The 15,339-nt window shown below is 47.5% G+C and overlaps 1 protein-coding gene across 3 annotated transcripts in view; it reads right to left on the bottom strand.

The window, feature by feature from the left end:
- EXO1 (exonuclease 1) overlaps positions 1-15,067 on the bottom strand; it is a 31,666-nt gene extending 16,599 nt beyond the window's left edge. For all 3 annotated transcript variants that reach the window (XM_045587125.1, XM_045587123.1, XM_045587124.1), the window contains exons 1-7: positions 14,879-15,067; positions 13,645-14,057; positions 12,006-12,179; positions 10,255-10,374; positions 6,842-6,965; positions 6,150-6,287; positions 1,348-1,560 (exon numbers count right to left, since the gene is read on the bottom strand). In XM_045587125.1, coding sequence (XP_045443081.1) covers positions 1,348-1,560; positions 6,150-6,287; positions 6,842-6,965; positions 10,255-10,374; positions 12,006-12,166 — 756 coding nt within the window. In that variant the 5' untranslated portion in view covers positions 12,167-12,179; positions 13,645-14,057; positions 14,879-15,067. The remainder of the gene's footprint in view (positions 1-1,347; positions 1,561-6,149; positions 6,288-6,841; positions 6,966-10,254; positions 10,375-12,005; positions 12,180-13,644; positions 14,058-14,878) is intronic.
- Positions 15,068-15,339: the final 272 nt, after the last annotated feature.

The following is a 15,339-nucleotide window of genomic DNA, read 5'->3' as shown; positions in this document are numbered from 1 at the left end:
AAGTCCCTTTTATTCAGAAGGAAAAAACCCAAAACATATATAACTCAAGAATTAGAAACCCCCAAGTATTCTTAGAGAAATTAGCGTCCTAACTCCTACGAACTAACAGTCATGGATGATTAAAGCTTGAAGTGTTTTTAAACATTTTTTTTTAATGTATTTTATTGATTTTTCAGAGAGAGGAAGAGAGAGGGATAGAGTTAGAAACATCGATGAGAATCATCGATCAGCGGCCTCTTGCACACCCCCCACTGGGGATGTGCCCGCAACCAAGGTATATGCCCTTGACCGGAATCGAACCCGGGACCTTTCAGTCAGCAGGCAGATGCTCTATCTACTGAGCCAAACCGATCCCGGCTCTAAACATTTTCTATCAGATCACAGAGGGAGAAGGGAAGACCTGGAGAACTGAAGGGATCCCGTAGTGACATGAGGATCGGGGCCTGACCCTCCCTTCCCAGCTCTCCCACCGTCTCCCACTCCCGACACACTGATGCTGCACCAGCCCAAGCCCTGAGGAAGCACACTGCCCCCTGGAGACAAAAGGGGAGCTCTGCTCTGCAATCCTAGGGCTTTGGAGAACTACCCAGCGGGGAGAAAACAAGCTCTTTAGTGCACAATGCTTTCTTCAGGGTCAAGACAGCGGAGGAGCCCTGGCTGGCGTGGCTCAGTGGATAGAGCGTCAACCTGCAGACGGAAGGGTCCCAGGTTCGATTCCAGCCAAGGGCACATGCCTGGGTTGCAGGCTTGATCCTCAGTAGGGGGCGAGCAGGAGGCAGCTGATCAATGATTCTCTCTCATCATTGATGTTTCTGTCTCTTTATCCCTCTCCCTCCTTTCCTCTCTCTCTCTCTCTCTCTCTCTCTCTCTCTCTCTCTCTCTCTATATATATATATATATATATATATATATATATATACACACACACACATACATACATACATAGAGAGAGAGAGAGAGTATAAAGGGATCCTGAGACCAAAAGACTAAGAACCACTACTATTGAGTAATAGGACAGATAAAAAGATGGTACGTCTTAACATTATTCCTACTCTATAATACTTCAAATAGCCCTTAAGACTCTTTATATTACTCCTCATTTAAAAAACCACTACTAGTTTGTGAACTGCTGAAAATATGGTTCATTATAAGTTGCCAAAAGCAAATTTCTAGTGTGGTAGTCATTTTATTTCAGTGACACATTACTGGCTATTTTATTTCAGTGACACAGTACTGGCAGTGACATATTACTGGCTATAATATTTCAAATCCACATTCACAGTGTTTTATCTATCATTTAGGAAAGGCTTCAAAAGTCGAAGATGACACTTGGTAAGTCAGTCTTACCTTTACAATATCGGGGTTATTGGCTAGCCTCAGCACTTTGCAGGCCTTTGCTAACCCGATCCCGCGCAGCGAAGGGAGATAGTCACAGCCCGAGAGAATGCACATATACCGAAACTTCTCCTCCGTGAACACATCCCCAAGCTGTCGGCACATGCCCAGCCGAGCCTGGTCAATTTCTAGTCCATTTCCGAACTGGTCCATTTTTAAAATCACCTGTAAGAGGAAAGGAAATTGTTAATATCTATAAATATTATCGGGTTTTTTCCTAAAAACCCCTAGAAGGGCCATGTTTATTTTTTATTATACAATTCACTGCAAAATTTCTAAAAAATCTTTTTTGTTCTTCATCATAGCAATGAGAGCCGAGATAGGTTGGCCAGTTAACTACTGTCACATCTATAAACAAATCAAGGTGAAGTACGGGCTACTCTGACACAAGGAACACCCTTTCTTTTTTTTAACTTTTTAAAAAATATTTTATTGATTTTTTTTACAGAGAGGAAGAGAGAGGGACAGAGAGTTAGAAACGTCGATGACAGAGATCATCGATCAGCTGCCTCTTGCACACCCTCTACTGAGAATGAGCCTGCACCAAGGCACATGCCCTTGACCGGAATCGAACCTGGGACCCTTCAGTCCGCAGGCTGACGCTCTATCCACTGAGCCAAACCGGTTTCAGCAGGAATCCGTTTCTACTGACATTACAGGTTGTCATGGTGACCAAATAGCAATTCAAATAGAAAGCACTTCCCCTTTACCTGCCACTGTTACTTTTTAAAAAGTAAACCGTTTTCTTATTTTTAAAGTAATACATGTTCATCATAGAACACTTGGAAAACAGGAATTCAGGAGGAATGAAATAGAAGTTGCTCTAAATCTCTTATCTATCGCTGTTACCCAGCATTATCCTTTTGACATAGATCCTTCCAGTCATCTATGTCTAGATGATATGAATAACAAAAATGAGATCATCCTTTATTTCTGCATCTTAATTTTCCTAAATATATCATAAAAATTTCCATTTAAGAGTTTATACCCAATCCCATTATAAAAAAAACTTTATTTAGAAAAAAAAGATGGTGGCTGGTAGGACAGAGGTGAGGGAGAGGACTTGAGTGGTGAGGGTGTGAAAGGAGTGTGTGTGTGGCTGTGTGTGGGGTGTGCGTGAGGAGGGAGGGAAAGTTAAATCTCACAGGAACAGCAGGGGCTGGCAGACAGCTCTCCTTGACAAGGAGAGACTACCACCATTGCGGGCACTGCCCGGACGGCAGGACTCCATGCCATCTTGAAGGAGAGAACGGCCTTTTTCAGGAACTCATCAACACCACCAACCAGACAGGCCTCGGAACTGCCCGGCAACCCAGCAGCCACTCCAGCCATGATCCTGCCACCCTCCCCCCTCCCCCCGGCTGCAGACCCGCGGACCTGGGGCCTCCACCTCCAGAGGTGCACTGCTCGGCAGCAGTGAGTGCAACCTCCCCGCTCCAGTGGCAGAACTCCAGATTCACGCGGATCCAGCCCAGCCCCGCAGGCAGCCAGGGCACCCCACTCCTCAGGCAGCGGTTGGGAGCCTCTGAGAGCCCCCGAGGGTGTGATTCTGCACAGACAATTTCCCAGTAGAAATTCTGAATTCCCTCTTCCTAGATACCTACCCACATTCACCCCAGCGGCTCAACTGCGGTGCCAGGACCCCTCGGAGTGCAAGCGCACCTCCACCGAGGCGAAGCTCCATCAGGCAGGCACCCCGAGCCCATCTACCCACAGGGCGCGCCACTGTGAGCTCTCCCTGGGTGCGATCTTGAACAAGCGGGGCCCACTCCCCACCCCCAGCAGTAGAAGTTTTGAATTCACTCATCCTGGATCCCAGCCCACAGGCGCCTCAATTGCGCGGCTACACTGCCAGGGCCCTTCAGTGCGCCTCGCTGGCGAACGTACTGAGGGTAAACGTACCGCGGGTGCTCCTGTGAGCCGCCGCTGGGAGTAAGACCCCATCCATCACACGTGCAACAGCAAAAGCTGGGTCTGCCCGCCCCACGACTGCAGAACTCCGGGCACCACAGTCGTGCCTTTCCAGAGAGCAGGCCCCCCGAGTCCCATCAGACGGATCCTGGGTGCCACTGTGAGTCTCTGCTGGGCATGTGTGATTTCAAGTAAGGGTGCAAGCAAAAAATTGGGACACTCCCCTCCAAGGCGGCTGACTTCTAGACCACATGTGTCAAACACAAGGCCCGCGGGCCAAATCCGTCCCGCCAGGCCTTGCAATGTGGCCCGCACCGCGCTGTCATCACTGCACTCCGCTGCGTTTCCATCACAATGACAGTTTATGACTGTTCAGTAAACCATTCGGCCCGCGATTTAGGCTGGATTTTAGATTTTGGCCCCTTCTCTGATTGAGTTCGACACCCCTAAAGACACTGCTGTTGTGCCTCTCAAGCTCACAGGCCTACACCAGGAGAACCCAAATAGCTCCAGTAGGGAGCTACACTAGATTAACAAGCCCAGGAGAACTGAGAGATCACACCTGTAACACCATCCCCAAAAGAACCTGGGTAGCAAAGCAATTGGATCTACAATTAAAACATTACAAGAAAACATGGAAAGACAAAAAAGCAATTACCAAAGGAAAGAAAAAGAGGAACACCAGAAAGGGAGTTAAGTGAATTTGCCAAAACCGGTGTGGCTCAGTGGTAGAGCGAACGTCTGCGGACTGAAGAGTCTCTGGTTCGATTCCGGTCAAGGGCATGTACCTTGGTTGTGGGCACATCCCCGGTAGGGGGTGTGCGGGAGGCAGCTGGTGGATGTTTCTCTCTCATCGACGTTTCTAGCTCTCTATCTCTCTCCCTTCCTCTCTGTAAAAAATCAATTAAAAAAAATATATATATGTGTGTGTATATATATATATACATATATATATACATGTATACATATGTATATGTATATATATATATAAAGTGAATTTGAGGCTAGCAGCTTATCAGGGATCTCCTATTAGAATATCAACTGATTTCTCAACAAAAACACACGAGGCCAGAAGGGAATGTAATGAAATATACAAAGTGATGCAAAGCAAGGGACTGAATCCAAGAATATTATACCCAGCAAGGCTATGATTAAAAATTGAAGGTGGAATCAGGAGCTTCACAGACAAAAAAGGCCTAAGAGAGTTTATCCCTACCAAGCCAGCAATGTAAGAAATGCTAAAGGGACTGCTGTAAAAAGAAGAAAGAGAAAGGCAAGAAGAAACATAAACACTAAGGAAAAATATGACAACAAACATGTACTTGTCAATAATAACATTAAACATAAATGGATTAAATGCACCAATCAAAAGACATAGGGTAGCTGAATGGATAAGAAAACATGATCCACATATTTGCTGTCTACAAGAGACCCACCTCAGAGCAAAGGATTCACACAGACTGACAGCAAAGGAATGGAAAAACATTTTTCAGGCAAATGGAAATAAGAAAAAAGCTGAGGTTGTGATACTTATATCTGATAAAATAGACCTCAAATTAAAGGCCCTAATAAGAGATAAGGAAGGCCACTACATAATAGTAAAGGGAACAATTCAACAAGAAGTTATAACTCTGGTAAACATATATGCACCCAATGCAGGAGCACCCAAATACATAAAAAATCTCCTGGAGCTGAAACCGGTTTATCTCAGTGGATAGAGCATCAGCTTGCGGACTGAAGGGTCCCAGGTTTGATTCCGGTCAAGGGCATGTACCTTGGTTGTGGGCACATCCCCAAAAATCAATAAAATATATATTTTAAAAATCTCCTGAAAGATATCAAAGGAGAGATTGACAAAAATACCCATCATAGTAGGAGACTTTAATACACCACTGACATCAATGGATAAATCCTAGAGTCTAGACCAGTGTCTCAAACTTCTCTCATGATGAGAATCACCTGGTGGAGTTGACTTGGGAACCTTTCTTATTTTTTGCCCTAACCATTTTCCTTTGGCTTGTTTTAATACCATGTGTGTTTTTCATGGATGTCTTGCTGTTAGCATTACAAATGAAAGTTAATTTTCTAAAGTAAAAATTTTCTAGATCTAATTTACTTACAGGATATTTTTCCTTACATGATATTCTTCTACTATCCCCCCCTTTTATATAGGTAAAACTGTATGTCCCCAAAAATTCTAGTTTAGCACTTCTTAGTTGGGATTCAGGAATCTGTATTTTAACATCTCCACCAGGTGATTCTCATCATGAGAGAAGTTTGGGAAACACTGGTCTAGACAAAAAAAAAAAAAAGCAAAGAAACAGCAATTCTAAATGACACACTAAATCAGATGTCATTTACGTTCTTCTCAGGTGCACACGAGACATTTTCAAAAACAGACCACATATTAGGTCAAAAGCAAAGTCTCCCCAAATTCAAAAACATTGAAAAACCTATCAAGTATTTTCTCAGACCACAAGGGCATAATATTAGAAATAAACTACAATTAAAAACATTCCAGCCGAAGCCGGACTGAAAGGTCCCAGGTTCGATTCCGGTCAAAGGCATGTACATGGGTTGCGGGCACATCCCCAGTAGGGGGTGTGCAAGAGGCAGTTGGTCGATGTTTCTCTCTCATCGACGTTTCTAGCTCTCTATCTCTCTTCCTTCCTCTCTGTAAAAAATCAATAAAATATATTTTAAAAAATAAATAAAAAATAAAAAAATGAAAACATTCCAAAAAATATGCAAATTAACTGTAATTCTTTGCTTTAGACCGCTGTTTTGACATATGTGTACCGCACTTTGGGAAATGCCGCAGTGCGTTTAGACTGTTTCCATACCTTTTTACAGCCGAAAGCCAGGAGGTCCGAGTCCTCGGTGACGATGGCCTGCACGATGCCGGCTTTGTTCAGATAGGCCAGCTGCGCGTCTGCTTCGTACGGCGCCACGAGGCAGTCCACTCCCTGGGCCCGAGCCGCCTGGGGGAGAGGAGCAGTTGACATGAGAACGGCGTCTGGAAAGACCTAATAAACTCCCCGTTCCAAATCCATTCATCACCAGCTTCAACATGCACATGTGCTAGGACTATTTTCAAAAACCCTGTTCTTGCCCTAGCCAGTTTAGCTCAGTGGATAGAGCGTCAGCTTGCAAACTGAAGGGTCCCAGATTCAATTCCAGTCAAGGGCATGTGCCCGGGTTTTGGGCTCAACCCCCAGTAGGGGGCGTGCAGGAGGCAGCAGATCCATGATTCTCTCTCACCGTTGATGTTTCCCTCTCCCTCTTTCTTCCACTCTGAAATCAATAAAAATATTTCTTTAAAAAGAATGACTATGGCCCTGACTGGTTTGGCTCAGTGGATAGAGCGTCGGCCTGCGGACTGGGTTCGATTCCGGTCAAGGGCATGTACCTTGGTTGCAGGCACATCCCCAGTGGGGGGTGTGCAGGAGGCAGCTGATGGATGTTTCTCTCTCATCAATGTTTCTAACTCTCCAGCCCTCTCGATTCCTCTCGGATTACTTCGTGTTTGTCTTACTTTAATGACTTTGTGGGCCATCGCGTGTGTGATGTTGACGCAGCGGGTGAAACAGTCTCTGGCCTCCGAGACCTTTCCCTCTCGAAGAAGCTGCTTTCCCTTAAGGAGGTTGGCTTGTCGTCGTCTGCGAGGAACAAGAAAATTCAGAGCTGATCAAGAAACTGTGAAAACTCGAACGCAAGAAAATTCCCTAGAATAAAAAAAAGTTTGGCTCATTTGAAAGCGCACACCTGGCCCTTGAGAATATTCACCCACAGGCCCTGGGCTTCTAAGCCAAAGCACAAGTGCTCTCTATGCACACTCACAGGGCAGCTCAGTGGGCTCAGCACAGCAAAGCTGTCAGAAGAAAATGAACTAAGACACTTAAGAAAATGGGAATGAAGGCCTTTACACCATCAAAACCTCCCAAATATAAAGGACGGAACTTTATATCAACATACAAGGAACTTGAAGGAACGCTGTTTTTGTGAAACCGATTAGAGAACAAATTTCAGGGAAAAAAAACAAACAAAATAACATGGAGACACTGACATAAGGACTAGTGATAACCACATAGTAAATTGTAGAATCAAAACTACGGAAGGATTTGCCCTTCAGGCGTCTTCAAACTACGGCCCTCGGGCCACATGCGGCCCGCAGAGGAGTCTGATCCGGCCCGCCAGGTTTTTTGGGCAGTGAGCGCAGCCTAAGTGTTACAGTAGGAATTAGTAGTTCATATAGTCCGGCCCTTCAGCTCTCTGAGGGACCGTGATCTGGCCCCCACTTTAAAAAGTTTAAGGACCCCTGCGCCTAACCGGTTCGCCTTAGTACAGTATTTCCCAAACTTTTGACATGTGTGTGCCCCTTCTATAATTTTCGTAACGCTGAGTACTCCTCGTCCTCATGAGAACGTAGAATTAGGCGCCGCTAAGCACGGTGCAGTGCATACCCCCACCAGACTCTTCCCGTACCCCTGGGGGTACGCGTACCGCACTTTGGGAAACACTGATCCTACATCATCACAAGAAGGGTGGGCCTGTGGCCTAAGGGGTCCCGGCTTCCATTCCCAGTCAGGGCTCATGCCTGGGTTGCTGGCTTAGTCCCCAACTAAGTGGGGGGCCTGCAGGAGGCAGCTGATCCATGATTTTCTCTCTCAACATTGATGTTTCTCTCTCTCTCTCTCTCTCTCCCTCTCTCCCTCCCTCCCTCTCTCCCTCCCTCCCTCCCTCTCTCTCTCTCTCTCTCTCTCTCTCTCTCTCTCTCTCTCCCTCCCTCCCTCCCTCCCTCCCTCCCTCCTTTCCTCCCTCTCCCTCATCTCTGAAATCAATATATATTTAAAAAAAAAAAAGGGGTGAGTAGAATATATTTTGAGGGAGTAGAGACAGATCACATTTACATAACTTTTATTATAGGTTATTACGCTTGTTGTATTTTATTAAGTTATTGTTGTTAATCACTTCCTGCGCCTAACTTACAAATTAAACTTTGCCAGATGTCTGTATGTATAGGATAACACAGTATGTGTAACAGGGCTTGGTATAACAAATAGGGTTTCAGGCACCCACTGGGGGTCTTGGCATGTATGCCCACTGAATAAGGGGGGACAACTGTAATTATCAGATGCTCTAACTTTATCATCCCCTGTGCCCTTAAAACAAGGATTCTCAGACTGGAAGGAAAAAGATACTGATGAAGTACAGAAGTAAAAACCTGTGCCCTGAATTTGAATTGCAAGTATCAGTCTGAACTAATGAGGTTTTTTCCATCAAGTAAATATACACATACATGCTCAGGGTTGTGGGCTTGATCCCCAGTAGAGGGTGTGCAGGAGGCAGCCTATTGATGCTTTGCTCTCACATCAATGTTTCTCTCTCTCTCTCTCTCAAAATTAGTAAAACAAAATTTTTTAAATGGATAAATAGAAGGAGGCTTGACTTAGGGTGGTGAATACACAACACAGCATACAGATGATGTATTATAGAACTGTACCCCTGAAACCCAAATAATTGTATTAACCAATGCCACCCCAATAAATCCAATTTTTAAAAATAGACACAACTAATAATTAAGAAACTCACTATCACGGTGAAATTTCAACATTCTTTTTCAGTAACTGCTGGATTAAGAAGACACACATAAAAAAAAAACACACACACACAAAAGAACCAGTAATGATATGGAAGACATGAATCCTACAATCAATAAGCCTGATTTACTCGACAGAAAAGCTTCCCACTCAATAACTAGAGAATGCACATTCCTTTCTAGCACACAGAAACTTCAGGACATTTGTTCATGTACTGGGCTATAAAAGAGCCTCAATAAATTACGTACAATATTTAACAAAAAACTAGTATTGGGTCCAGGGGGGGGATGATGCTGCCTCGGGGCATAGCTGGGGCGGCCTCGCTGCCCTGTCTCCATGGAAACCGAGTCTAGAGGTGAAGTGACCCGCCCACGGTCACCTGGGAGTGAGGAAGCCGACAAGACTGGGGTGCCTCCTCCCACCGCCCCAGGGCGAGATTCCCAGGGAGCTGGGGGGGCTAGGCCTTCCCATTCCCTGGACACTCAAAGGCTAATCTGCGTTCTTAGGGGCCAGGCTGACACCCCCTGGGCCTGGCCGGGCTCCTGGAGGCAGCAGCACAGGTACTACCTGGATCCCATCTGGAAAGGCCGAAGCGGATTCTGGAAGGGCCATGGGAGGAGGGCTCCCACGAGGCACCAGGCAACCTAAGTCCGCCCTGGGCGGCCGGGGCACCTCCGAGGCCCCTTACCAGCCCCCGCATCTGAGCTGCAGCCACAACCGCGTGCGGGCGGACGGGCAGTGGGCTCTGCAGGTGCTCCTGGCGGACCAGAACCCCAAAGCCTTCCCTGGGATGGAGACCCAGCTCCCCACGAGGAGCAGAGGCCAAGCGGGCCTGGCCGACACGCTCACCCCTGGGGGAGCCCCATCTCCGGCCCAGGCAGCACAGGCCGCCTCTCTCCGGGGGCCCTGCGTCGGGCTTGCATCAGGTGGGAAGCAGAAGGGCTATTTATTGTCAGCACCTGAAAACAAATAAGCTCTCTGCTGCTGAGAAAAAACACACAAAAAACAACCACCAAACTAGCGTTGTTAGCCCAGCCAAAGTGGCTCAGGGGTTGAGCGCTGATCCAGGAACCAGGAGGTCACAGTTTGATTCCCAGTCAGGGCACAGGCCCAGGTTGCAGATCCCCAATGAGGGGTGTACAGGAGGGATGGATGAGTCTCTCTCATCACTGATGTTTCTCTCTCTCTCCCTCCCTCTCTGAAATCAATTAAAAATATTAATTGCTATTTCTATCTCTCTCCCTCCTTCTCTGAAATCAATTAAAAAACCAAACAACTAGTATTCTACAAACCACAGCATCAGACCTCAATGCAATCAAGTCAGAGAGGAAACAGAGGCTTCACTTACTCTCGTCTGGCCTTCTCCACTTCCTTTTTAGAAGGCAGAGTACACCCATCAAACACAAGAATAGGCTTGATCCCATGAGACAGCAACATGTTTACAAATTTCATGCAAAAGCCTACGTACCTACGAAAGCAAGAGGCACGTTAGTGTTTTGCATCTTGTAATACTTTTTAAAACCTGATAAAATGAATTACAAAAGAGATTTGTATTTTTTTTTTAAAGAAAATGATTTTATAGGAAATGAACATTACTCTTTACATCTCCCATCATTTCATTAAAATAAGGGGATCTCTTATCTCAAAATATAAATAAAGGTATAATCTTAAAAAGCAATCATTTAGATAAACTATATTCATCTGAAGGAAAGGCTCATTACGTTGTCCTTTTTCCTTTTAACTGGAAACTACTGGCAATGAACCTTCGAATCTTCGTGGGTAAGAAGCAATGAAAAACCTGTGTTCTTCAAGTCCAGTTGCAACTGCTTAAATGTAAGGGTGGGAAAGAAACCGCTTTAAAACATGATCACAGCCGAAACCGGTTTGGCTCAGCGGATAGAGCGTCAGCCTGCGGACTGAAAGGTCCCAGGTTCGATTCCAGTCAAGGGCATGTACCTTGGTTGAGGGCACATCCCCAGTGGGGGGTGTGCAAGAGGCAGCTGATCGATGATTTTCATCAATGTTTCTAACTCTCTATTCCTCTCTCTTCCTCTCTGTAAAACATAAATAAAAATATATTTAAAAACAAAACAAAAACCATGATCACAGCGTGGGAGTGGCAGATGTGCCAGGCTCCTTCAGCTCCCTCACACACTGTCACAAGCTGCTTGTATGGGGTCCTAAGAGCCCCAAACATTCACCAGGTGATCATGACTCCCCTCTTCCTTCCAAGAAACCAACAGGATTCACACATTTCACCTGTTGTCTGTTGTGCTTAAGTACTAGTAAGATCCGTGAGCCTTTCCTCTAGAAGTTATATATTGCAAAAAAGAAAACAAATAATGAGTGCCCAAACCCCTGTGGAAAACCCGTCCAGCAATTGTGCTTGTTTTTCTAATGTGTCTTGTTTAAAAAATAAAGAGGACAGCAGTCCTGCCCACAATGAGGTCGCAGAGTTTATAATTGACATCAACCTGGCCACTAGTTCTGGGCTTTTCAGGACACTGTTTATCTCAGACAGAAGGTAAGAGGAGACGATTTTGGGGGTTTTGCCCATCAGTGTGCTGATGATCTGGCTTAATCCAAATAAACGAGGTCTCCGACACAGAAGGAAGTCATTCCCGATTTGGCAATGTTCTAAAGCACACTTCTGGCCAAAACCGGTTTGGCTCAGTGGATAGAGCATCGGCCTGCGGACTGAAAGGTCCCGGGTTCGATTCCAGTCAAGGGCATGTACCTTGGTTGTGGGCACATCCCCGGTGGGGGGTGTGCAGGAGGTAGCTGGTCGATGTTTCTCTCTCATCTATGTTTCTAGCTCTCTATCCCTCTCCCTTCCTATGAAAAAAAACAATAAAATATATTATAAATAAAAATAAAACCCACTTCTGGATAAACCTGGCGCTGCATGAAAAATAAGGCATTTTCTTTCTTTTCTTTTTTTAAAGAAAATGTTTTCATAGGAAATGAACATTAATTGACATCTCCCATCATCTCATTAAAAGGGGGGGGGGGGGAGTCCTTTTAACTCAAAATGGAAAATAAGGCATTATACGTCTCACTCTTGATTTGACAACGAGCTAACACGAGGTCCAGACTTACTTATCTGTCGGCTCCCCTTTGGCTAGCTTTTCGGCACAGGCAATGGCGCCTTTGTGAAGCCAGCAGTACGTATCCACGGCCACCGCCTGCCCCTTGTACTTCCTCACGTGGACCGGCTCAGAGGCGTCTTTGATAAACTGCAGCAATCCTTGAATCCCCATCCTGCCAGGCTACCTGCGGTATAGGAAGGGAGAAGGGGAATACAGCAATGTTTAAAAGCAAATAGACAGTTACCCGAAAGTTCTAGGAGAAAAAAAAAAGGGGGTCTAGAAGCGAATAAGGACCCGTTGCTATTCAGATATTTGAGAATCATTGTTTTGCAAGTATTTTAACAAGGTTCCTCCCTGTCAAACAATTTTCTTCCATAGTCTAGAATTTTCTTCTTAAAAAAAAAAAATATATATATATATATATTATATATATATAAAAAATATATTTTATTGATTTTTTACAGAGAGGAGAGAGGGACTGAGAGCTAGAAACATCGATGAGAGAGAATCATCGACTAGCTGCCTCTTGCACCCCCCCCACTGGGGATGTGCCCACAACCAAGGCACATGCCCTTGACCAGAATCGAACCCAGGACCCTCCAGTCTGCAGGCCGACGCTGTATCCACTGAGCCAAACAGGTTTCAGCCATAGTGTAGAATTTTCCTTCCAAAGGGCTTTCCCAATTGGAATCATGATGTGTGCTCCAAGCCCTTAACACAGTACCAGACACAGAGGTGTTATGTTCAAGAGGCAGGAGTCTCTCTTCTCTAAAAATGCGCTGCTGCCCGGTCGGCGTGGCTCAGTGGTTGAGCGTGGACCTAGGAACCAGGTGGTCACAGTTCGATTCCTGGTTAGGGCTCATGTCTGGGTTGCAGGCTCCATCCTTAGTGGGGAAAGGGTGAGGGGAGAGGGTGTGCAGGAGGCAGCCAATCAATGACTCTTTCTCATCACTGATGCTTCGTGCTCTCTTTCCCCCTCTCTAAAATCAATAAAAATATATTTAAAAACAACAACAACAACAACAACAATAAGAGTAGTGGAGGCAGCCACAGCGCCAGGATCTGCCCTTGAGTCCTGAATTAGAGTTAAGTGCCCACCTCCATCTGCCCATTTGGTGAGGAGCAGCTGAAGCAGCTGATTCACGATTCTCTCTCATCACTGATGTTCCCCTCTCTCTTCTCCCTTCCTCTGAAACCAATACAAACATTTAAAGAAGAAAAAAAAAAAAAAAAAAAAAGGCATGGCTAAAACCTGTAACGTTGTTCTTGCTACGGCATCACACTCCCTCTCCGCAGGCATTATACCTTAAGAGGCAACGTGCAAATGAGCAGAAGAGCAGAAACTCAAGACGGCTTGTAGGAAGGTAGGTATTTCAACTAAAAAGCGTAATAAACGCATCAGGACAAACGCTTTAACTTCCCACCCTCCCACCCAGGCTGCAACTCGAGTGGAAACCATACAGAAACTGCGGAACCGCCCCGGTTCCTTCCAGAAGCAGCCGCCCTCCAGGCTCCCCAGGATGATTGGAGGCAGCCATGGGCGCTGAGCAGGTGCTTGGCATTCCAGAACATGAGTCTCTCCTGGCAAACACTGCGTTTGGGAGGAAGGAAGGGAGGGCAGCAGGCACAGGATCCCAAGGCAGCCTTACCCTGCAGACCCTGTACGGAAGCTCTGGTCCAGCCAGTCCCCAAATTCCAGCCGCTCGCAGATGCTCAGTTGCAATCAGGGCGGGTCATGTGGGTGCTGGTGGCACTCAAGCCCCAGGTCCAGAATCACCAGGAATCTTCCTCTTCCTCACCAAGAGCTTCCTCCTTGCACTGTAGACATTTCGTGAACCGTGGTTTCTTCCAAACTAAGTCCATACCCTCCTCGAATGCATGTTTCCTCCGCAGCCCGAGGTGGGGAGGGCCTGCGAGCCATAGGCCACCAGTCAGCTCACAGTGACCCCCACCCTGGGGCGCCCGGGGAACCAGCAGCACCAGCGCCTCTTGGCTCCTAGGTCGCCCAGAGGTGCCCGGGCGAGGCCCGCATGCCCATTCCAGAGGACAGGATTTGCTTGGCCTGCGAAAAGGAAAAATGTACTTGTCAACATTTAGCCAATGGACACAGACACCTGGGGGGGAGGGGGGGGAGGTGGAGGGCAAAATTGGGGGAGTGCAGGGGAGAGGGGAGAGGAGGGGGGGCAATGTTGGAATAAGGACACATGTAGCCGAAGCCGGTTTGGCTCAGTGGATAGGATAGAGCCTCGGCCTGCAGACTGAAGGGTCCCAGGTTCGATTCCGGTCAAGGGCATGGACCTTGGTTGCGGGCACATCCCCAGGAGGGGGTGTGCAGGAGGCAGCTGATCCATGTTTCTCTCTCATCCATGTTTCTAGCTCTCTAGCTGTCTCCCTTCCTCTCTGTGAAAATTCAATAAAATATATATATATTTTTTAAAAGGACACAGACCGTCCCGCTTCTGGCGGGACAGTCCCGCTTTTAACAATTTCGCGTCTCGCGGGACAAAAATTGTTGAAAATCGGGACTGTGCCGCCCAAAGCGGGACGGCCTGGTCACATTAATGTGTTTATTGCCTTATCAATAAAGGGAAAAAAATAAAGTTGGGAGCTCGCATGCGAAAACGGGCCTGCGGGCTTTTGCAGAAAGACTGTGGGGTTGGGGTGCGACCCCCGGTGCCCGGGCCCGGCAGCAGGGAACGGCTTGAAGGCCACCGGGATGGTTCGTTCGGTGCACGAACCGCAGCCCCCGCCCAGCCAAGCACGTCCCCCCGGGACTCAGCATCCTCTGGGGCCACGAACCGCATCAGACGGCGACCCCCTGGCGCTCCCCGCGCTCCCCGGGGCCTGGCTGGCTGCAGGGTCGGGGGACCACGCAGAACCCACCTAACGCCTCTGCAGAGCCCGCTCCGCTCGCTTCTCGGGCGGCCGTGAAGGGGCTCCGGACCCCGGCCCCGGCCCCGGCGCCGCCGACTCCGTGGGTCCCGGCACTGGAGGGGGCGCCGCGACACGCACCGCGCCCGGCCGTCGCTCCGCTGCTCCGAGGCGCCTTTCAATTTGCGCGGGAAGGCCCGGGGCCCGCCTAGCGGAAGTGACGCCACGCATTTCCGCGACGCCGGAAGCGACCGTGGTAAGCAGCCCCGAGATCCCGGAAGTGAAGCTTGTTGAAGAAGGCGGGAAGAGTTGAGCTGATTGGCCAACGTGGGAATGACGCTAGGGAGTTGAGAACTTCCCCCCCCTCGCGCGCGAGGGCTGCTGGGAGTTGTAGTTCTCTCCCTACTGCAGCCTAGTTCGGAGCTGCTGAAGTTCAAAGCGCCCTCGCGTGTCTTGGTTGTTTTTAAAGCCTA

Source organism: Pipistrellus kuhlii, unplaced genomic scaffold (genome assembly GCF_014108245.1).
Source record: "Pipistrellus kuhlii isolate mPipKuh1 unplaced genomic scaffold, mPipKuh1.p scaffold_m20_p_25, whole genome shotgun sequence".
Taxonomy (NCBI): domain Eukaryota; kingdom Metazoa; phylum Chordata; class Mammalia; order Chiroptera; family Vespertilionidae; genus Pipistrellus; species Pipistrellus kuhlii.
This window is presented reverse-complemented; position numbering and strand designations above follow the sequence as displayed.